Source organism: Neovison vison, chromosome 2 (assembly GCF_020171115.1).
Source record: "Neovison vison isolate M4711 chromosome 2, ASM_NN_V1, whole genome shotgun sequence".
Taxonomy (NCBI): Eukaryota; Metazoa; Chordata; class Mammalia; order Carnivora; family Mustelidae; genus Neogale; species Neogale vison.
Window position 1 is genome coordinate 18,360,859 of NC_058092.1, and position 23,622 is coordinate 18,384,480.

General features: G+C 57.8%; 1 protein-coding gene across 2 annotated transcripts in view; it reads right to left on the reverse strand.

Annotated features, from left to right (window-relative positions):
- Nucleotides 1-7,471: 7,471 nt before the first annotated feature.
- Nucleotides 7,472-23,622, reverse strand: part of RUNX3 (RUNX family transcription factor 3) — a 59,420-nt gene continuing 43,269 nt past the window's right edge. For both annotated transcript variants that reach the window (XM_044237461.1, XM_044237462.1), the window contains 2 exons: nt 14,795-14,953; nt 7,472-9,985 (listed from right to left, as the gene is read on the reverse strand). In XM_044237461.1, the coding sequence (XP_044093396.1) occupies nt 9,453-9,985; nt 14,795-14,953 (692 nt within the window). In that variant the 3' untranslated portion in view covers nt 7,472-9,452. The remainder of the gene's footprint in view (nt 9,986-14,794; nt 14,954-23,622) is intronic.

Consider the following 23,622-nt stretch of genomic DNA (forward strand, 5'->3'; position numbering starts at 1 on the left):
GTGGGGGAGGGGCGCCTCAATGGGCAGTTCATGCTTCAGAGGCCCCTGGGAGACCAGAGTGAGGCCCGTCTCCAGCCCAAAGACCTCGCTGAGTAGCTCTCTCCCCTTGCTCTGTGCCCCTGCCCTCATTCCACTCCTGAAAGCCCATGGCCCACAGAGCCCTCCCTCCGGATCTGCCTCCAGAAACCTGAGCTAAGACAGTCCCCTGGCCATGATCTGATGGGGAACGGGGCGGAGCCAGGAAGGTGTACTGCGGCCCCTGCCTTAGAAGGGTCAACGGCTTTGGCTCCTCGCTGTTGCCAGGCGTCACGAAGAAAGTCCTGACTAAATCAGTAGCTGCATACCCGATTCCAGCCACTGTGTGGGTCTGCCCACTGGAGAGACCACAGCAGGCCTGGCAGCTGAGATGGGCAGGTCCCGAGCTCCAGCCTTCCTCCAGTTCCCTCTCCTAGTTTATGTCTTACAGCCCTTATTACTATCTGAGATCAGGTGACAGGTTCGACTATGGCCTTCCTCTCTACTGAGGGCCGCTGCTGTGTGGGGCTGGGACTAGGAGCCTTCGTAGCTGCCTCGCAGGCACCCAACGGTCCCAGGGGTGCTGAACCAGCACCCACCGAATGAATAAAAGAGCAGGCCATGTTCTTTTACTTGAAGTGGACAGAAGGGAAGAATTCAGGTTTTCTGTGGAGATTCTTTTTTTTTTTTAATTTTTAAAAAAAAGATTTTATTTATTTATTTGACAGAGAAAGAGATCACAAGTAGGCAGAGAGGCAGACAGAGACAGAGGGGAAAGCAGGCTCTCCGCTGAGTGGAGAGCCCGATGCGGGGCTCGATTCCAGGACCCTGAGATCATGCCCTGAGCCAAAGGCAGAGGCTTAACCCACTGAACCACCCAGGCATCCTGTGGAGATTCTAAATCGAAGACCCTTTCTGGGGGTCACTGGGGCGGGAGAAATCAGGTCAAGGTAGGCTGTCTTTCAGGTGCTGAAAATCCCCTTGGCCCCGGCCAGCCCCTCACTGGCTGGTCTTCTTGTTGGGTCTGGCGCAGACCTCAAGGAAACATAACATTTTTAATAAAACCTCAGAGTCAATAAAGCCGAATGGTCTCGGTGCCTCTCTTGCCGGCCCCAGGTGTTGACTTTAGAAGTCAAGAGGTTGGGGTGTTGCCCAATCCCCGCGTAGTCCAGGGAGATATAAGCGAGGAGGGCCTGGCCCATTTTCTGTGAAAAAAACACAAAACAAAACAAAACTCACTGGGCCCTGGAAAGATTCCACCGCCAGCCAGAATCAAAGGTCCATTCAGAGCGACAGAACTCCTCACATTCGCTGCTAATGAAAACCAAATTTCGCGTCCCTCTGAGCATTTCCAGGGGCTGTGACTGGAAGGGGTCGCCATGGAGCTCTCCGCTACCCCTCCTGCCACCAGGAGGGCCCCACCGTGTTAAAATCGTTTTATGATAATATGGGCCTCGTATTTTTCTAATTTCAGGCATTGGTGATTTAGGACTGAGTTGTTTTCATGGAAAAAGAAATAGAACTTGTGTGAGGCCGGGTGAGACCGCCACCTTGGCAGATAGGGCCCCCTGTGTGCAGATCTGGGGGGAGGGGGCCCCGCGGCTCACCTCCAAGGAAACCTCGTTCATGGGGCGTCCTCTCAAATGGGGAAGGAGGGCCTGGGGGGTCACCAGAGGGTACTGAGACACGGATTTCCGTCTTTTGATTTCCTGCTTCGTGACTCTGAGAATCACGACCCAGAAAGGCAGACACATCCCTCTCAGAAGCAGTGAAAAAGGGCCATGAAGCCTTGCATCCTTTCTGCTTCTGCTTTTTGTTTTATTTTTTTAAGATTTCTTTGAGAGAGAGAGAGCACAAGCAGGGGGAGCAGCAGAGGGAGAGGGAGAAGCAGACTCCTTACTGAGCAAGAAGCCCGATGTGGGACTCTATCCCAGGAGCAAGGGTTCATGACCTGAGCCAGAGGCAGATGCTTAACCGAGCCACCCAGGTGTCCCATCTGCTCCTGGTTTTTAAAACAAAAGATAAAAAATTACAAAGCGATTTCTTTTTCCTTTTTTGACTTTTTTCCTTTTGACTTCTTTTTCTTTTTTCCTTTTCCATTTTAATGATCAGTCTTTATGCAAGTATGAGCCCTGGGGCACGAACTCATATGTGCAGGAAATAGTGCCTTTTCCCTGAAGTCAGTTCTTACTTTTGAGTCCCTAATACCTTCAGCTGATGGGAAGCAAACAGACTTTTCAAGTATTGCTCCGCCCTCACTAGGATTGGGAGGGAATTTTGTTCTTGGTCCTTAGTTTCCTCATCTGTAAAATGGGGGCAGTGATAGCATAAACCTCAAGGAGCTCAGTTAAAAATGACAAAATATTGACAACAGTGCTTGCCAGGCAGTATCAGTTATTGCTGTGGTTGTTCTTATTTCAAAGATAAATGCCCAGAGAAAGCATGGAGTTATCAAAGAAGGCTTCCTGGAAGTGGTGATGCCTCAGCTATTGTCAAAAGCATTGGTCCAAATCTGATCTTGAACTCCTCTGCTTGGATATTTATCAAGGTCTAGAAGTTTAGTATGTGATCTCACTGACAAATGTGCTCATTTTGGAGAACTTTGGAAAACACCAAAAAATGAAGAATATAGAAAAAAGCTACAACCCCATCCTTCCGGTGATTTCATTCTAGATTACTTTTGTTTCTATCTTTAAAATACATTATTTGATATACTCTTATACAATGTATATAAGGCTAAAAAATTTTTATTCCTAGAAAAGTGTTTACATATTTAGAGAAAAGAGAGTTCTAGATGGGGGAAAAAAACACTGAAAATATTAACAATGATTATCTTTGAAGGGGCGGGATTGTGGTAAATTTTTCTTGTGTTCTTTTTGGTAATCTGTATTATCTCCTTCTTCTCCCATGACTATGTATTGTTTAGTGTGATTTTTAAAAAATTTTATTTTTATTTTTTTCGAGAGAGACTCTGAAGCAGGTTCCACACCTAGCACAGAGGCTGACACAGGGCTTGATCTCAGGACCCTGAGACCATGACCTGACCCGAAACAAAGAGTCAGATGCTTAACCGACTGAGCTACCCAGGCACCCCATTATTTAGTGTAATTTTAAATGTGATTTTACAATTTGTAATACAGAGAACTTGGGAATCTCAAACTCAGGGTCTTATAACTATTACATGTTCAGGCCCTGGGGAGAGTAGGATGGCTGGAGGAGCCTCTGAACCTGAAAGCTTTAGTCTGAGAGGCTGCCTGTGGTCTTGAGTGTCGTGGTCAGGGGGCTGTCAGGAGACAGGACAACCTGTGGAGTGGGAGGTCAGGGAGAGGTCAGGGCTGTTTTTGCACAGCTGGTAATAACTAAAACTCTTATTGCAAACTATTATTGCAACCTTGTCTCCGGTGGCTCCATCGGCTGCTACAAACCCTGAGAAACCCAGAAAGACAGAGCTGAGGTTTGGGGCATGGGGTCCTTCCTGTGACTTTAGTGCTGAAAGTGCCTTCCGAACGCTTTACTCCTCCTCCCGCCATTTTGCACAGGCTTTGCCCTCCTTTGCCTGGACTATTGCAGTAGCCTGTGAACAGGTCTCTTCACCTGCATTCAGCCCACATTCCACGCCACCACAGTGCTATCCCCTCCAAAACACACCTATCTGCATGTGCCCCACAGCTCAGATTGGCTCCCCAGTCCCTGTATAACCAAATCCCCTCCAATTGGCCTCAGGCCCCTGGGACCCGGGCCCACCTGTCTCCCCATCCTGTCGCTGTTACTCCACCTTTCCCACCGCCATGCTCCTGTCCTTCGGGCCTGTGTGCAGGCGGTGCCCTCTGCTTAGAAGGCCCAGCTGCCCCATCTCTGCTGGATGAACTTCCTGATCTTTCCATCTTGTCTCATCCACTCACATATTCCATGGGCTAGCACACCTGTTCTCCTGTCAGCCCTATGTGCTCCTCAAGAGCATGGCTGTGACATATTTGCCTTTTCTTCTTGCCGTGTGGCAGCTGGTGGTATGGTGGGGCTTGGGGCTCTGTTTTGCAAAAGAGTGAACAAGCCTGGCCAAGGCCTTGCAGACATTAGGCCAAAAGAGCAGAGTGGCGTGATGCGGCCCAGACAGCTGCCATCCATTAGGACGCCAGCGAGGCCACAACTGTTTCCAGCAGCCCGTGTGGGCACAAAGGAAGGGAGGCTCCAGAAAACTGGCTCTGGGGCCGCTTCACTCCCCTTCCCCTGAAGCCTTCCTCCCGGTCCAGCCTCAGGGCAGGCTTTCTCTGCGGGTGAATATAAATATATAAAACAGCACGAGTTTAGCTGCAAAACTAAAAATAGGAAGCCTGGAATCCGGCCCCCCAGGCTTCTCTAGCTGCTGGACCACACAGGTGTGGGTGCGGATGTTGGGGGGGTGCGCCCCTCCCCCTTCTAACTCCCTGGCCCTCATGGGGGAGGAATGGGAGCACTCCGGGTTTCCGCAAGGAACAGTTCATTCTTTCACTCTGGCTGCCCCCACTCCCATTTGTTTGACAGCTCATTTCATTTACGACCCCAAAATGAACCGACCTGCTGAGGTGCCATTCCCTGCTCACGTGGCCAAGCGGGTGTCTGGTGTGGCTGAGAGCTGTCCCCTGGGCTGTGCTGGGGGGAGGGGGGAGACCTGGGTGCCTCTGTTTATGGGGTCTGTGTCCAGCCATGACCCTCCCCAGGATACCCCCCTGCTGACCCCCCAGGAGTCTTCTAAGACCCTCACAATTTCCCCCTCGGGCATGTGTCACTATCTCGAGCCATAAAACCCCCTCCAGGATGTCCCTCTCAAAATAGAAGCCAGAGCCATCCCCATGGCCCGAAGCCCTGCATTTGTAGTCCGGCTGGGGTGGGAGGGGAGGGGTGGGCAGTCCTCTGTTTGGGGCCCACATCCCTTCTCAGGGGGTGCCAAGCACAGCCCCGTGTCCAGGAGGCCACCCCTGGGAGTCCAAAAGCCTGCACTGCCACGCTCAGCCTGTGGCCAGGCCAGCACGGAGGCTGTGGGGCAGGCGTGGGGTTTGGTGACACTGTAGACACTCCTCAGCTCAGAGCAACTCCTGGAGTTGCTGGAGGCCAAGGGGCTCCCAGACCCTGGGACAAAATGACCTCCTCATCCTGAACGGCTGCTTCCTGTCCTGAGCTCCTGATGGTGGCTCTAGGGACATGAGGGCAACTGGCCAGGGCTCCAGGACTCCGGGCTTGCTGAACTAGGGCCGTCAACCTCTCCTTCAAGCTGTGTACACCGAGCCTTTAGCCATCACAGTAGGTGATTCCACACACCTACTGGGGCTTGGCAGTGTATGCTCAGGTACTATTTGAATAGAAAAGGAAGCTCAGACAGGGCCAGGGACCACCCACTGCTGCACAGGTGAAGCGGGGAAAGCCAATTCTTCCAACCAAGACATTTCCAGGCCCTTCTGAGGACGAACCTCCCAAGATTAGGAAGTCCCTGCAACAACCGCCCTGAGGGACCCCCGCAGGGTCCCTGTCTGCTGCCACCTGCAGGCCACTGTGGTTACTGCAGCGCTGCCCCCACAGCCCTCAAGCTCATGGACCGCAACCCCCGCCTCCCTACCCCCCACCCAAATGAAAGTCCCAGGACTTCTTCCTGCCTCAGTTTTCCCCTTGGAAGCGCTGGGCGTGCTGGTCTGTACCTGCTTGGGGAAGGCGATGGAGCTTTGAGTCAGGGGCTCTAGAAGCCACGATCAGCTGTGGCACCAAAGTGTGGTGGAGGGGGGTGGGCTTGAACTGTGGTCCCCTCCTAATGTCCAAGATTGCCTACAAAATGGCCCCAGCTCAACGCACTCATGGAGGCAGAGTGTTGGCCTGTTCGGGACCAGCTGTGCTCATCCCTGGCAGACACCTCCCGGAGAGCCCTCGCAGAAAAATTCTGCAGCTGTGGCTGGGGGCTTGTTGAGAGGCAACCTGCCGTCCCTGGGGCCCAAGGGGTGCCTTGGGGGCAGGGGCCTGGATCAAGGTTTTAGGCAGAAGAAATGGAAACTTCCTGTTAGGTTTGGTCAGGAAGACCAACCTAACGGAAAGGGGCAAAGTCTTGGGATTAGTGTTGAAGTATTCTCAACACTATTGTCCACTTCTTGGACACCTGCGGTCCAAGAGAATAAGGTTTGTTCTTATGAAAACTCCCCTTGTCGGGTCCCACCTGGACAGGTACGATGGGGGCAGGGGCAGGCCTCTTTGGTGTCAGGGACCAAGGCAGGTCCCCATGCAGTCACACACACAGTGCCTGCCGCCAACCACAAACAACTTGGGAGATGTGAAGCCAGGTGACACCCCCCTCTTTGCACCTTAACTGTCTCATCTGCAAACTGGGGGAGTTGACAGAGCTGCCTGCTTTGTAGTTCAGACCGCTGTTAAACTGTCCCTGTTCCAGTGAACACAGGCCCCAGAGGGGGCCCCCGAGGCTGCACTCCCTCCACCCGCCTCTGCCCCTGCCTCCCTCCGAGCTGGGGGAAAAACATGGGGTACACTGCTCCTCCGGTCTACTTATGAATAGTCACGGGCCACTTGCGAGAGGCAGTGGCACCCTGAAGACCTGTTTGACGTTCCTCCTGGGTTTCGGCCACACCAGGAGGGGGCCTTGCTTGCCCAGAGCGGTCTCCGTGGGCATTACTGATGAAGCTGGATGCAGGGAGGCCAGGGTGCTGGAGGTCTCCTAAGCAGTGGGTTTAGTCCGATTCCTGTCCCCAGATGCTGCCCTGTTCGTCCTTGGCCACAGTGGGAGGTCTCCCTGCCCTTCCCCCCGCCCCCCCCCACAGCTCTAAAGTCTGGCATTGGGATCCTTCAACACATCTCAGAGTTATATTATTGTAACAAATCAGTCAAAATTCCATTTTACAGTTAAATAGACAGAGAATGAACAGTGTACCATACAGCAAGTTGTGCATCGAAAACAAACACATTAAGCAAATTATAGTGCAAAGCAGGTTCCACCCTCCCCCCACCCCCTTCCTAGCTCTGGGACGGTTTTACCGAAGATGTGCATGTGGCAGGTGTTAACACCTCAACATGACAGTATGTCACCAAGGGTCTGTACCCGCCACCACCACGCTTACAGTAATATGGTTATCAAAACTTCTCCATTTCCTTGTGCTTTCTAAATCAGTGTGTTCGCCTAGGACAACTTTAAAGCAGCCTTGTAAATAAGGACCCATTTCTAGCAGCCGGAGCTGTCTGCACCCACTATGGGCCTTAAAACCAGACTCGGCATGGCTGTCATCACTTTTAGTTGTGGGAGGGGGCGCGGGCATGTGGGAGGAGGGATCCATTTATTTCCTGTCTCTGCCCCTACCAGGGCTTGGCTCTCAGGAAGGGCTAGTAATCCGGAGTGGGGCTACAAAGTGCTGGGCACTGGGAACCCCAGGGTGCCTCCTACGCAGGCCTGGGGCCAGTCTGCAACCGAGGAGAAGAGGCGTGCGGGGGGGGGGGGGGAGGGGACCAGGGCAATGGATTTGCAGCTGCTTCCTGAGAAGGGGTGGGGACCCCCCCCTGCGTGTGGGGAGTCAGCAGGACACCCCAGCAGCTATCTTGAGATGGAGACTGTTTTTTTTCCAGTGAGGACAGGCCCAGAGAAACTGCAGCGGGCTGGGTGTAAGATCACCAGAAGGACTTCCTAACTCTCCAGAGTGCATAGCCGGGCACATCACCTGCCCTCTGTTTCAGGTTGGGGGCGGGGGTGTGTGTGGCGTGGCTGGCAGAGAGCTCTCACAGAGACGACGATGGAGGAGGGAAGGTTGTCATATCCACAGAGGATGTGGCTGAAACAATGACTGAAAACCACACGTTACATGCTGTCTAGCCCTGACAGGTTTTCTTGTCCTTTTCCACTTGTGCCTTTTTTGAACTAAACTCAGACTCGAGTATCTGTGTAGCCTGAAGCCCCGGGCAAGTCCTGCTTTCCTGTCTGCAAACTAAAGGGGCAACACTTTCCTCCCTGAGGCCAGGGGCTGTGCCGAGCTGAGGTGCTGGCCGGCCCTTCTGCAGCCACCCCGGCACCCCACCTCTCTACTTCCTCTTGGGTGGGTATCTGAGAGCCGCAGATGTGAGTTCTAGTGTCACCTGGGGTTCCCTTGGGTCCCCACCAACATGGGCCCTTGGGTGGGAGTTGGTGGGATGCCGGAGGGCCTGACAATGCCACTCCCAGAAGGCAGAGAGGATGCTGTTCGCTACTGCAGGGCTTTACCTCTAAGAGTCCGTGGGTTTGAAAATATTTGATGTTTCTTATTCTAAAATCAGCTTTAAAAACTGGTTTCTGTCCAAGCCTGCTTTTGGAGCCCAGACCGGTTCAAGATGGAATGCTGTTAGAGGCTAGAAGATCTGACCGGGCCGGCCCACAAGGCTGGGGTTGGGGAGTGTGCACAGCTTGGCTGGACCAAGGTGGGACAGGGAAGCTGAAACTGACCCTGTGACCTCTCACCAATGCCTTCTGCTGTCAGGACCTCTCTGAGCCCCGTGCTCTTTCCACAAATGGCAATTCTGAGACCAGCCTGGGGGCAAGGGTAGGGGGGGATCTTTGGCCCTCCACCAAGAGAACAGAGGGCAAACGCCTTGGGCTGGTAAAGTGCACGGAGGACCTGTCTGCAGGTGTTTTTCCTGGTTTTAGGGACCTGCTGCCATTGGCTAGTCTCCTGTGGGGCCTGGGACCCGCAGATAGCTGAGACAGGATGGGAGCTTTCGGCTGTTAGGAACTCTAGGGAAGCAGAGCTGGCAGGGGTAGGTCTCGGGGCCATGGGTAGGGAGCGAGGGCGGCGGGGTGGGGAGACTGGCTTGAGGGTATTCTCATCCCATCTCTGCCAGTGACTTCCAGGGGCCCTTGGATGGACCCTGCCCCCATCTATACAATGAAGGAAAACCCTTTCAGGGGTGGAGAGACCTTCCAGTTCTGATTCAATTTGCATAAATGCTAAGGAAGGGCTGGGCCCACGGGTACAGGGTCTCTGAGGAAGGGGAGCGGGTGGGGAGGTCTTTCCAGGGCCCCGTGGGTCAGAGGCCAAGCCGTGTGGGCAAAAGCCACCTCTCTCTGGAACAGAGATGGTCTCTGCCCCAGGGGCCCTGGGCCCTGTGATAGCACCGGGCATGGCTGGGGAGAGCCAGGTCATTCTGGGGGCGCGGCAGGAGGATAAGCTTCCCACAGGAATGTGGGATGAGATGAGGAGGGTCTGGGCTAGGGGCAGCGTCCTGAGGGAGGTCCCTACCTATCTGTACAATGACGTGGCTGGACTGGATGCTCTCAGAGCCGCCCACCAGCTCTAGGCCCCAGGCCTTGTGGCCGCTGCGCCCATGACTGGCCTGGAGCGATAAGTCCCACTCCTGCCTGGAGCTTCGGAGCCGGGCCAGCCACTTGTCCGGAAGTTTCGTGGGATCCCTGCCTCCGCCGGGAGCCATCTGCTTGGACCCCGGGGGGGTCAGTAGGGCCGCCACACGGCCTCGTCCATGCGGCCCGGCGTGCTCAGGGCGGTAGGGGAGTTGCTGTGGCTGCCGTCCGCCTCCACGCTGTCGCTCTGGCCGCCCAGGCTGGGGTTCATGAGGTTGCCCGCGGCGACAGAGGCGCTGCTGGTGCAGGAGGCCAGCATGCGGGTCGGGGAGCGCTCGCCCCCGCTGCTGCTGCTGCCGGCCACCATGGAGAACTGGTAGGAGCCGGAGGACGCGCCGTAGTACAGGTGGTAGGGGGACGGGTTGGCCTGGAAAGGCCCGCTCTGGTTCTGCGGGGCCCCCGGGTAGGGCGGCGGGAGGTAGGTGTGGTGGAAGCGGCCGGTGGTGGGCATGCTGGCCACGCTGAGGCTGCCCGACGGCGTGGCGCTGTAGGGGAAGGCGGCCGGCATGGCCCCGGGGTAATGCATCCTGGGGTCGGGGAAACGGCTCTCCGTGAACGTCTGCAACGCTGGGAAGGAGCGGTCAAACTGGCGGGGGTCGGAGAACGGGTTCAAGTCCGAGGTGCCTGGGGGACAGCAAGGGGGACAGTCCGTCATGGCCTGGCAGCACCCCAGGAGGGCCTCTTGACGAAACGACCCGCGGAGGGGCGCCTGGGCGGTCCTGCTGGTGGGGTGCCTGACTCCGTTTCGGTGCAGGTTGTGATCTCAGGGCTGTGAGATTGAGCCCTGCGCGGGGCTCCGAGTTCAGGGGGGAATCTGCTTCAGACCCTCCCGCTGCCCCTCTGCGCTGAGCACATGTGATCTTTCTCTCTGTCACATAAATAAGGAAATCTTAAGTGGGGGAAAAAAAGACTGATCTCGGGGCTCTGTTTCACAGGCCATTTGCGGGACTCCCTGCTTCTAGATTTGCCTCAGCTCTTCCCGCACTGGGCTGCTGGTGCGCTGGAGCCTGCCTGACTCGGAATCCGGCCCCACCTGGGAGGCAGGTGGGAGCGGCTGCCTGGGCTGTAAGTGGCCATGGGGACCTCCCCGGACAGATGGAGAAGGGGGAGGAATTTTCTTTCTCCTCGTGGAGTCCTCTTTACAGCCCAGCAGCTCAGAGGCATTCTAGAGCATGAAGGTGAGCCCCCCCACCCCCCGGGCCCCTGGGGGTGTGAAGAGCCGCTTCTGCCTTCCTCCCTCCCCGTTAATAGCTGGTAAGACCGCGGGTATGAAGACAGTCTCCAATGGTGCTCTGAGCTTGGGAGCCACAGCTTGCTTTTACAGATAAGGCAACTGAGGCCCAGGAATGGTTTTTCCTAATGATGCCCAGGAAGGAATGGAGCTCATCGTGGGGCCTCTGCTTTCCGCTCCCTGCTGCTGGTGCACGCACCTCCCCTGCCCAGGCAGGGCTCAGGCAGCTTCCCTCACCCCGGGGCCTGAGCCTCGCCCCGGGCCTGGGCCTCGAGGGCTGTCCTGTAGACTGGGGCTGACTGGTGGCCCGACAGAGAAGAGATGCCTCCTTCGCTTGCCTCAGCAACAGAGTGAGATGGCAGCCAGAGGGGCCTGGTGGCCTGGAGCCTGCCATCACACGGAGGGACCCAGTGTTCAGTCCCAGTCCTGCCCTATGTCTGCAGGTATGGCTCTTCTCTGGACTCCCAGACAAGGGTCTCTCTGCCTCTGCCCCCTACTCTTGCAGTTGCAGACCCCCCCCCCCCCGCCAAACCAAACCTCAGCATTCAAAGGGGCTTTAGGATTGAGTCTAACCCCTTCGGCAGGAAAACTCAGGCCCAGAGAGGGTGAGGCACTTGCCTCAGGGTTACACGGCACACCGGACCTGGCACAAAATCCTAGGGCTCCTGTTCTGAGCCCTGACATGTGCCTGATAGGTAGCTGTCCCGTCTCTGAGGCAGCCCAGCCCAGCACTTGTCTTGGGTCTGATACTTACTGGGCAAGTCACTTAGCTGCTCTGTGCCTCAGTCTTCCCACATGAAAAAAACAGGCAGTGACGGTGCTAGGGATGAAGCGAGTCACTACTACATAGAAAGTGCTTAGACCCGCACACAACAGAGGCCACTGAGGTTGCCCTGTGCACTGGCTGGGACACCTCTTGCTCCAGGCACCCAGGAGAACTGCCCCATGCAGGGCCCTGTGAGGACGCGTCCCTGACCCTCCTGCCTTGTGGCCTGGCCGAGGGGTAACTCTGGGCAGCAGCAGAGAGGTGGAAGAACCCCCAGCAGAGGTCCTAAGGGCAAGTTCGTCTGGTCCCCATCCCTCGTGCTGCCCCCACCGAGCAGGACACAGAGGGAGACTGTCCCTGTCACATGGGCGGCTCCCACCTCTGACCATGGCTTGGCTGGGGGCGGTGAGCTGCAGGGACCCTCAGGCCTCTAGTTCCCCCAGCTCTGCCCAAGGTGCTGTGGGGCCTCAGGTGACACCTGTAACTTCTCAGGGCTTTGGGCTCTTCCTGACTCCACTGGGGGTGTTGCCTTAGCAGTAGGCTCTGGGTCTGGTCCCGACCATGAATCAGAACAGAGCAATGCTCCCAGGCTACCGGTGGGTGGATTTAGGGTCAAGGGGCCAGATGAGTGGGGCCTTCTGGAACATCTAATATTCTCTGTAACAGGGCCCCTGGCCAGTCCGTGGAGTGCAAGAGATCAGAGAGGTGCTTAACTCCCCACTGTCATCTCAGTATGACAGAGCAGAAGGCCTTGGGGACAGGGGCAGGCTCCCCGAGCAGAGCCAAGCACGAGGCTGATACGCCCACTCAGAACCCAGGAAGTGAGTGCCGCCCACGCCTCAGGAGCGCCATTCTCCAAACAAAGGAAACCCAAGCAGGGACCCCAGAACGCAGCAGTAGGCCTGCAGCCCAGGAAACACAGGGCTCAGGAAGCTCAGGGTTGTGCAAGGTGGACCCGGGCTGGTGTGTGTGGCCCCTGGAGTTCCCATGGGCTGTGGGCTCTGAGCTGGGCTCACCCAGACTGCCAATGTCCTCTCCTGCCTTGCTGCCAAGCCGGGGTGGGGAGGGGGGAGTATCTGCCCTCAGCACCCCTGTGGGTGCGGCCCCCATTCCCCCAGCCCAGTAGCCCCGGGAAACCCGAGCTGGTCGGCTGAGGAGCAGCCAGTCCCAACACTGGAAGGAAATGTTTATTTTCTTCTCCAAATTGCCCCAGCTGCTGCATGGTGGCTGAATGAGGCCTTTGAGCCATGAGAAGCCCCTACCGTGGGCAGCCACAGCTGAGGGGGCTGGGGGCTGGCGTCTGGAGGGCTCGGGGCCTCAGCACTGCTTACTAGTGACCAAAGCCAGGGGGTCAAAGCTATTATGGGGCGTTGAGACAAGTGACGGTGGGGTGCCGGAGGGGGATCCCCAGGATAGAGTCTGAGGGCGGGGGCTCATTCCACCACAGGGGCAACACCAATGAGGGGGCCCCAAACCCAGCCCTGCCAATACCCCTCGTCTCCCCACATTACAGATGGGAACACTGAGGTTCAGTGAGGTGAGGTTACCTGCCTGAGATCACAGCCGGTGCCTGACACAGACATCAGGTCTACCTGATGGCAAGTTCACTCCAGAGAGAACAGGCCCGGGGTGGGGGAGAGCTGGCTGGGGCAGAGGGCCACACAGGCTGCCGTGGGTATGTGTGTGTGTGTGTGTGTGTGGGTGGGTGGGTGGGTGTAGGGAGGGGCCACAGGATGCCACGGAAGGGGAAGGACTGGCTCAGCCACGCCCCATACAGGCTCAGCCTCCTCTCCCCACAGCCCCAGGTAGGGGCAGGGGTTCTGGCCTGGCCCTTCTGGACAGGCGGTTGGGAGGCTTGCCTCAGACTCTTGTAGGCACCAATTTCAAAGCCATGTCCATGCAACTGTGGCCAGGGAGAGGTATGTTTTCCTTCCATGGGAGCTGCTTCCCAGGAAGCCACTGTTCATCCTCACCTTCTAGATTCTGGGGCTCCCTGGCTGGGCTCCGATACGCACTGGGTCCCAGCTCTGCACGTGGCAGGGAAAGGCCTGGAGTATTAGGCTACTGTACCTTGACAAGAGCTGGCCTACGGGACATGGAAGCAAGGATGGCTTTCGGGCAGGGGGTGGGCAGGAACCTGGAGAGGAGATTACCTCTCCCGGTCTCTTGAGGTCAGACCCCCATGCGGCAAGCCCCACTCATCGGGCTCTAGAACCCCTAACTGTCTCAAACTCACTAGCCCATGGGTCTCTCCTCACCTGAGGGGCTCAGCAGGACCAAGAATAGAAGTTTCCTGTCCCAGAAAAGAAGGGGCTGTACCAAGGCCCGGCCACTGTATCATGCCTGGCACACAAGGGCCAGGGGCAAGGCCTCCCTTAGTGGAGAGCCCCAGTTAAGCCCCAAGCTTGGCCTGGAGTCAGCTCACACCCCTACCTCGGGCTCTTCCTACAGGGGCTCCCTCGTCTGCACCCTCAGCAGTGCAGGAAGTTCCTGGGAGGAGGTGCTATGGGGACATTGGACATGGTCATCGATGGGCTCTGGGCCCCACAAGTGGCTCTTCATCTCTTAGGCCTCAGTTCACTCATCTGTCAGATGGGTCGTAAGCAGGCCCCACACGACCGGGAAGAATGGCCACTCACGGGATGTGGCTCTGTCCGGCACCGAGGACCAGGGCTCTCTGCCCCCACCCAATCCAAGGGCCCAGAGAACAGTCAATCCTCCTCACCCGGCCGTGTATGGACCTGCCCCGTGCCAGGCACCCGTCTACTCTGCAAGGCCTCAGTGTGCCTGCCACATCCGTCCGGGCAATGGAGACACAGACGCTGTCTGGGGCTCCAGCTGAGAAGCCTCCCTCATCTTTCCTGTTTGGAAGCAGTCTCTGGGCCAAGGGGGGACTTTTCCTAGGCAATGCTGGGTGTCCCCAGCACTGCGATATCACTTTGCCATTTACAAAGTTTACCTGAGTGCCGTCATGGCACCGGAATGTCGCCCCAGCCCCAGGCAGAGGCACCCACCAGACGGGAGACACGTGGGCTCTTCAGCAGGGACAGGTCTGTCACAGGCTCCTTAGACAAGTCATGCCCCCATTTTAATGGGTACACTGGGGGATTAATGCCCATGTCACTCAGGAGACGGTGAGCTCCCCGAGGCAGGGTCTGTGTCTATCCGTGCGGGTCCCTGGGGACTGGCACTGCGCGTCGCATGTAGAGGGTGTCCATATGTGGTTGCTGAGTGACTGAATGAAGGGCCTATCCCAGGTCTGGGCAGAGTATCCCTGGAAGTCATCTGGAGGATGCCATGAGCAGGACTGTCCTCCTTCATAAAACAAGGCAGTGCAGTGAATGACCTCCAAAGGAGCCTTTGTTCTGGGGAAGCAGGGCCATGCCCAGGGCCCCCTCCACCGTCCCCCCGCCCCCTGGCTCCCCCTGTGCCGTACCTTGGATGGGGGTCTGGGCCTGGCTGCTATAGTGGCTGGTGGTGCTGATCGAGCCACGGGGACTGGGCGTGCTCGGCGTCACTCGCATGCGCAGCCGTTCCAGGTCCCCGAAGCGGTCAGGGAATGGCTTGGTCTGGTCCTCCAGCTTCTGCCGGTGCCCTGCAGAGCATGGGGAGCCCATCAGTGCTAGTTCCCGAGAGTCTCAGGGGGACACCACTGCCTCACTCTGCTGGGAGGTTCTCCCCGAGGTCCAACCTGAGACATCTGTAGGACAATCCTCAGGTGACTATCAACCCCTCTGCTGAGGTTCCCCACGGGCTTTCTGGATGGAGAATGGCCATGACACGCTGCCTTGGGGCTGCCGTGATGGTCTGTCTCACCCCTCCCTGCCTGAATAGGAGTACATGTTCTTCTATCTGAACCTCTAGAACCCACTGTGCAGAAGGGGAAACCGAGGCAGCAGGCCTGTGTAAGTAGCTCAAGGGGGCTCCTGTGGGACTTGGGCTGTCACCCTCTGCCTCCCAGTGTCCCAGACCCACCCCCCACCCCACCACTGCCCATATCTAGAAGAATAACGGGACGTGGCCCTGCAGTGGGACCACCAGGTGCACCAGCCCTGAGCCACCCTGGGACCCCCAGGGCGCGCCTCTCTTGTCCCTGCCTCAGACAGAAGGGAAAAATCCAGGGGGATGAGAAGAGACATGGGGCACTTCTGGGCAAGGCTGAGCTCCCGCCTCTGACTGGAAGCTGTGGGCAGGGGACCAGTGCCCCTGGCTGGGGGCATCACACCTGAAGAAACTGTGAGCATTTCCCAGGACTTCCCTCCCAGGGCCCACTCAGGAAGGGGTCCAGCTTCATCTCCCAGGCCCCGGGGGTGTAGGCCAGGTCGGGTGCTCATGCCCCTGCCTCTGTACAGCTAGCTGAGGCTCTTCTCACGGCTTCCTGAATGACGTCAAGCTTGTGGGGATACTCCCCCCCCCCGCGCACTTTTTCAATTATTCATTTTACATTTCAAAAGTGACACACGAACTTCTACAAAAATGAAAGCATTACAGAATTACAGGTCAGGCTAATGGCTCCTCTGACACCCCCTAACTTCTGGGGAGGCCCCCACATGATCGGTTTGGTGGTCTTTCTTTCTAGCCTTGGAAAGATGTGTTTTCCATGCACAGAGCAAGTTTCTCATAGACCCTCTTGAACAGTCTCAGCCTGGTTTGTCATTCTCCAGCTCGCTTTTCCAGTAGCAGAGCCCCACCTCAGCTTCCCGATCTGTGAAATGGGGGGAGTAACCCAGCCCCATGAAAACAACAGATCTCCTGCTCTACCTCGGAAGCGCTCCCCTCCCCGGCGCAGAGGGAGGGCTCAGCGAGGAGGAGGACTGAACACTCAACACTCGCCAGCAGATGTCCCTTGTCCAGCCGGTCCTGGCCCTGGAGGCTGCAGCTCGCTCAGCCCGTCATGCCCTAGGATGGGTGATTATGCGGTTTTCCCATTTCCTCCGTTATTCACCTGCGACCCTCCCAGGAACTGTACGTGTATGGGCCGTTTTCACACCTCTTTGTGTCTCCAGTGCAGACACTAGAATGGGCTGATCATCCAAACAACAGCCGTTAGCCTCCTCTCCACCTGCCCCAGACCAGGATCCCAACCCTGACCCTGAGGCAGGAGCCAGGCAGGCAGGGAGGCCAGGTTCTCCTTTCACAAAGATAACTGCAGCTCAGAGAGGTGAAGAGGCTTGCCCTCAGTCACACAGCGAGGAAGGGAGAAGGGTGTCCTGTATCTGGGGTCCCTCGGAGAAGAAACATGGGGAGGGGCTAGGGGAGAGGGAAGGCTTGCCTGAGTCCTCGCGTCTGCGGTGACATGCCAAGTTTTCTAGACTAACAAGGAGGGAAGAGGAGAGAAGTTGATGGGAAGGAAAACAGAAGCCCTCACTGTCCCGTCCTGAGGCCTGGAAACATGCTGGGGGCCTGGAAAAGCATGAAATGACTAGTGACCGCCCTTGGAAACGAGGAAACCGAGCTGAAGGCCTCAGAATGGGTTTGATTCCTGATTTTCAAAATGGAGATGTGATGGATTCTGGCACCAGAGACGCCCATGCTCCCTGCCCATCCCTGCCTCAAACAGGCATCCGAGGGCTCTCAGAGACGAGCACGTAGTCCTGGGAGGGCTCAGCAAGTCATCAGGAAGCAGGGAACCCACTTTCTCCTTGGAGGATGCCCCAGACCTGGAGCCCAAGGGACACTGTCAACTGGGATGAGACAGCTCGGCTTCTAGCCAGGCCCCCTGGGCTGCTCCCAGGACCATTGCAAAGGGGCCAAATGGAGGCTGGGGGTGACTTTAGCTGGAGCTGGGGCTGTAGGCTCTGATGCTTGTGGGGACCCAGCAAGTCACATAAGTGAGGCACATGGGACGGGTGGGGAGTTGGGGTGGACTGGAGAGGGTGTGCCTTGTGGAAGGGCCAAGTGCCACCCGGTCCAGTTGGCTGGTGCCCTGATGGGGGTGGGGCCAGTGTGGCCAGAACTTCCAGTTTACCAGAAGAAACCTGCTTTGATGTGAAATGTTTATATGCTGGCAATTAATTCTAATACTGAGAAAAAAAAAAAAAAACAAAACCAAACCCCCAAACCAACTTGGAGGATGTGTCCTGCTCACGGGCTGCCAGTTTGCAACCTCAAAGTTCGAGATTTCATTTTCTGGTGGGTTGGGTAAGCTTAGCCACTGAGGACTGCTTAACGGATACCCCTCAGGGGGTGGTCACTAGGGGAGTGTCACGGGGCCTGGGAAGATGTGTTGTCGACACGGCTGTGCTGGCCACCAAAAATGGCAGGGCCATGTGGACAAGCTAGAAGACAAATGAATTCGGGACAATCTCAACAGGCAGGAAGTCGGCCGGATAGACGTGGGGACTGCAGACTGACCTGAGTGCAGCTCGGGTGCAAAGATTCTGGGTGTCTCAGTCAACCACAACCTTGCCGTGAGCCAATGGGGCTCCACGAAAACTGGTGCAAAACCTCAGGCCTTGTCATTATCGTCACTGTGGGACAAAGTCGTGTCTCTGAGTCACACTGTGTACCAAGTGTTTACAGTTACTCCTGCGGCCGGAGGAGGGAGGGCAAGGCTCATGGCCCACGCAGGTTCGAGGACAGGCCTGCCGCCTATGCGGCCTGATGGCCTCACTCGAGTCCCACTCCCTCCCCCTGCAACCCGAAGCTGTAGTGTCCCCTCTACGGCCGAACAAGGTCTATGCGCGCGCTCCCTCCATGCGGGTCACTTCTACCCCAGCACATGCCACAGGAGGCAGGGCCACATCAGCGACGGGGAGTTGGGGACACACAGCCAGGCCGGCAGAGCCAACCCCGACGCGCGGGCCCCCGAGGCTGAGTCCGGGGAGTGTTCTTTCTCCTGACGGTCTCCTCTTAGCTCCCACTGTCCGGGGGGGCTGCGGAGGCCTCCGGATGTGACCTAGGCGAAGCGGTTGGTCTGGGACAGAAATCAGGTCGTCTGGCCGGAGCCTTCGCCAAGGACACGCTTCCTGGAGCGGGGCCATCCTCACAGGACGCTGGGACTCGCTCCCTCGCCGCCCCGCCGTGGAACTCTGCGGCCACTGGCAGGGAGGGGCGGCGGGGAGCTGACATGGCTCCACGTGGCCAGGGCGCCGGAGAGTCTCGGAGCCACGGGGTCCCGCCGCCACATTTGGAGCAGAGCGGAACTTCCCGTGCCCGAGGGAAGATGGCCCTACAGAACAGACCTCTTTGATTTGGCCGCCCACCGCGGGAGCTGGGGGGGGGAGCTCTGGCCTCGCTCCCTCAGTCACCTGGGGCCCAGCCCTGTCATGCCATGCCTCAGTTTCCCCCCGCACAGCTGGCTCACGGAGGCCCCTCCAGCTTTGCAAGTCTCTGGCTGGAGATTACGAAGCTCAGCCACCAGCTCTGCAAGGGCCTCCAGGAGGGAAGAAGGCTCAGCCTTCTTTCCACCCTCCTCTTGGGCTGCCATGCCTGGCACTTCTTAAGCGTCTCCTGCCTCTCACACGTCAGAGCCTGGCGCAGCCCCTGCTGGACCGCTTCCCTGCCCTTCCGGGCTCACCCCGAGAGCCCATCCCCTGCAGGCAGACCCCCTGCCCCTGCCCCGAGCCCTTGCAGCACCTCTGCAGGCTCTGAGCAGCAGCTAGCATGACCGGAAATTAAAGCAGCAGCCAGAGCTCGCAGAATGCTTCCTCCGCTCCAGCATCTAAGTCACCGACGGCCCTGCCTGGTTCCACCTTGCATGGTCCCTGCTGTCCCTGTCCTGAAGGTGAGGAAACGGAGGCTGGCTGAGGGTCAGGGACGTGCTGAGGTCACGCAGATGGCTTGAGACCATCTCTTCTTCCTGGAGGGCATCCTGCTAGAAAGGGGCCTCGGTTCTGATCATCAGGGGCCCATCAGACAATGGGTTCTAAGGCCTAGCCTGGCCCAGGGACCAGCCTGGCTCTCTGCAGGGTGGGTCTGAGGAGAAGAGGAGAGGGTCTCAGTGGACTCCAGCAGAAGCCCCGTCCTACTCTGAGACTCAGGGCCGAGTCCTGCTCTCTAACCACACTTTGCTCTGACTGATCTCCTCTGGGCCGCAGCTGCCACACCTGTACTGTGGTTTCATACCGTCCAGCCCCCAATGTGTGGGTGAGCTGCAGGACAGACCCCCAGGGTTTAAAAGTAAAGCACTTTGCAGGGAGGATGGGGGACCACCTAAGTAAGACCCCACCGTGGCCCACCACACCAAGCCTACTGCCGGCCTCCCGCTGGGCTCAAAGCACTACAGCCCCTACAACAAGGCCTCCCTTAGACCTGTGACCCCCATTTGTAAAAGGGTGGGTCCCAGTGGCCCAGGCCTGTACGAGTCAGCTCTCACCCACTGGTGATCGGGGGGGGAGATCACTTCCCCCTTGGAGCTTCAGCAGTCTCCTCTGTAAAATGGGAGATCTCATTCTAACTCCCCAGGGTGTGGACGTGCTGCAGGAATTAAACAGGCAGTCTGGCCTTGGCCCTGGAGGAAGGCATTCTGGGCTCCACAGTTCTTCCACACCCCTCCTGGGGTGCCCAGCCTCACACATGTATGAGGAGGGTCAGAAAGAGGGGAGCTGACACTGGGGCCCAGCTAGACTGGGTGATTCACCCAGGGTCACGCAGCATTGGAGGCAGATGACAAGGGCTGGGTTCTGGGTTGGGGGATCCCTAACCACCAGTTCCGGGACATCCTTCATCACCACCAGCTGGGCCAACATGGGGTCCCCGCACCTCCCAGGAACTGGGTGCTTCTGGGGGAACCATCGGGGCCATGGCCCTGCCTTCATGCTGGCCTACCGCCGGCCCCTGCGATGAGAGAGGCAAGCACTTGCACAGGCATCTACCATCTACCATGGACCGCTGTGCTAGGTGGGCCGTGCCTGTCTTCTACAAGTGTCACAACCCTCTGAGAGGCTGCGACCGTTGCCCCATTTTAAGGATGGAAAGTGGAGACACGAGGTCAAGGTCACACCTGTAACTGTCAGCATGTTGCATGAAGCTTGGCTTCCCAAGAACTCCAGGAGAGGAGTGCTATGTTGGCGGGCGGTGAGGCTCCACTGGCAGGAGGCCAGCTCAGCATTCTGCCTCCACTGGGTGGGAAAGGAACAGGAGGCAAAGGGGGCAGGCAACAGGGAGAAGCAGAGTTGGGCAGGGCTCAGGAACAGGATGGGCTGCCGGGAACAATGTGGGCCCCAGTGACGGGGCCTTCACCCATCTGAAGACACTCGGCTGCCTCCTCGGCTGCCTGGCCCAGCTCTGGTGCGGTCACAGCCCAGACACAGCAGCCACTGTCCGCTCAGCCGCGGGGTGGGGCACCCGGGCCCAAGGCCCGCTCTGTGGCCTGTCAGGAGATTTACACCCGACTCTTAACAACCGCGCGCGGAATCGCGGGCGGGTGCTGGGCCCCGGGTGGTCTGCCTTGAATCGGCCCCCTGTGAGCAGATGAAAGCTGGTCGGTGGCTGGGCAGGGAAATGGGCTGGCGGGGGGCCAGCGGGCAGGGCGGCAAGCGGCTCCCTCCCAGGGCTGCAACTGGGGCTTCCAGCAGGCCTGGGGTTGATTAGGGGAAGCCGGGAGGTCTGAGGTTAACCCCTTCCCTCCTGCTGGGTGCACTCCCCTGGGGATCTAGGGGATCCTGGGAGCCGGGGCCAGAAACTGTTGCCTCTCCACGACTTGGGTGTCCCTCTGCCTCCCCACACCTGGAGCTGAGAACAAAACTGTGGCAACTTTAGGACCCTCAAAGGCCCAGAGACAGGCTTAGTTAGGATCACTTCCCCTGCCCATGCTGTCTGGGGCCCCCAGCAACCACTGGCTCTGGGCTTGCTTCCTTCAGACCTCTCTGGTCCAATGTCACCTCCGCTCCCTGCCCACGTCCCATCCCTGCCCTCTCCACCACTCCCCCCAGCTCTGTTTTTCTTCCTAAGATCTCTCACTACCTGAAATTAAGTCAGTTAATCATTTATTTCTTTCATTTATTCAACAAAGAGTTACCGAGTACCTCCTAAGTGCTCACGTCTGTATTTTGGGGTCTAGGTCAGTACCTGGCAAAGCAGAGGAAAGAAACTCTGACCGTGGAGCATATACACTGGTCAGGGGAGATCAGAAAGAAAAAGAATGAATGAACTCTATAGCATCTTGGAAGGTAATCGGGGCTCTAAGTTAAATCGAGGCTGGTAAGTATGGGCAGGGGTGTGTATGATTTGAAACGACATGTCAGGAGAGGGCTCACTGAGGAGTTAGAGTAAAACCTTCATTCAGGGTGGGAAAGAGCAAGCCATGCGTCCAGGGGCGTCTGGGGAGGAGTGCTCCAGGGAGAAAGAAGAGCAGTGCAAAGACCCTGAGGCAGGGATGTGGCTGCCCAGTTGGAAGACCAGCCAGGAGGCTGGGGTGGCCAGAGTGGGGTAAGCAAGGAGGAGGATGGCAGGGAGGAAGGAAGGGGGTAATGGACACAGAACAGGTGGGGCCCTGTGGGCCACGGTGACTAGAGTACTGTTCACCATCTTTCCCTACCTCCAGTGTCTAAGACCCAAGAGGGACGGAGCCTGTCTACTGGATTCACTGTGGCATCCCCAGCTTCTAGAACAGTGCCAGACACATGAAAGGTGCCCAGGAAAATATTTGTTGAAATCATTCCATTTACATTTTTGGGAAGAAAGGGCCCACAGGCAGGGTGCCTGAACCACCCCCCTCTGCCTCAGGCAGGATTAAGAACTTGGGTCCTACCCTTTGGGTACCAGCACCTGCTAAGCCTGGAAGATGGGGGGAACGGTTCTTAAACCACGGTCCTTGCCAGAAGTGCCAGGCCCTGAGCTGCCTCCTGTCTGAATCCTGGATCCTGCTCAGCCACCTGCTTTTTTAACCAGCCCCTGGTGACTGTGAGGGACACCAGCACTGAGAACCTCAGAAACCAAGGCCACACAGGCAGGAAGCCACCAAGCCAGCCTTCAAACCCAGCCAGCCACCTGGCTGCAGATCGGGCATGCTCTGCAGGGCACCAGAGGGGAACGACCCAGCCACAGAACCCACAGCTGGGCCTCAGGGATAGGTAGACTCCCACTCCTTGGCTCCCAGGACCAGGCCCTACTCCCACCCCACCCCACCGCACAGAAGGCTCAGCCCTCACATGGGGCTGGGAGTCACCAAGCGGGAGAAAAGCCCAGAAAGGAAATCCTGTGATCATCCATGAGGGTTTGGGTACTTCCTGCGCGGCTGGGCAGCTGCAAGCTCCTTTCACGCCCAGGACACCTCCCCAGGACAGACATTAATAGCTACTATCATCCCCATTTCACAGATGAGCACAGGGAGGTGGGAAGGCCCTTCCAAGGGGCCCTCACTTCCCTGAGTCCTAGACTGGAGCCCCTGGGGAGGGGCACTGAAGCTCACCCTTGAGCAAGGGGCTCTGTATCCTGCCCTATCCCCTCCTGGGGTGACTGAGGACCTGTTAGCAGGGACTTTGCACCAGGCCTGATGCATGGGGAACGTCTAGCAACCAGCAGTGTTGAGCTGGTCTCTTACCTCGTGTAGGTGGGGAAAGAGAGGCCCAGAAAGGAAGAGGATTTGTCCAAGGTCACACACTAAAGTCCAGGTCAGGGTTAGAAGCCAGGGTGCTGGTGAGACCTGACCTGCGGGCCTGGGTGGGCAGCGAGGGGCGGGAGAAACGCAGGGCCTTGGGACGGGCGGCCTGGAGAACTGCTCCCCACCACCCCACCCGATGGCGGCTCTTTTCTAGAAATCAGCTTCTGCTAAGATTTTGTTTGAACAAGTCTCTTTAAACCCACGGGTCTGACCCAAGCCCAGGCCGAGAGGGGCGCCAACCACCTCAGCACACAGAGCCAGCCTAGCCTCCGACTCCAGGCTATCTCCTGGCCCAGCTTCCTTTCCTTCCTCTTGCTGCCTCATCTCCCTCTGGCCTCTTCTGCTTTGTCTTGTGTCACCCCTTCCTTCCTCAGCTCACTGCCCAGAAGGGCTGTCTCAGGTCTGGGGGACCCGGGGAGAGAAGAGCAGGCAGAGGATTCGAACTAGGGGCTCTCAAAGGCAGAGCTGAGTCTCTCTCCTCATCCAGGGGCCTCCAGGGGGAGGGTGGGCAGCTCTGGGCCGAGCAGGGCTGGACGTGGAGGCCCTGAGGGGTTCCAGGCATTGCTGGGCCCCAAGGGAACGTTCCTAGCAAGCTCCAGGAGCCCCAGCTCGCAGGCCTCCATGGACCGGCTGCTTTGTGAGTGGCTGCTAAGGCGGCATCAACACACGGAGCCCAACCGTGGCTCCCATCTGCCCCGATTCTGCCCCTGGAGACAGAC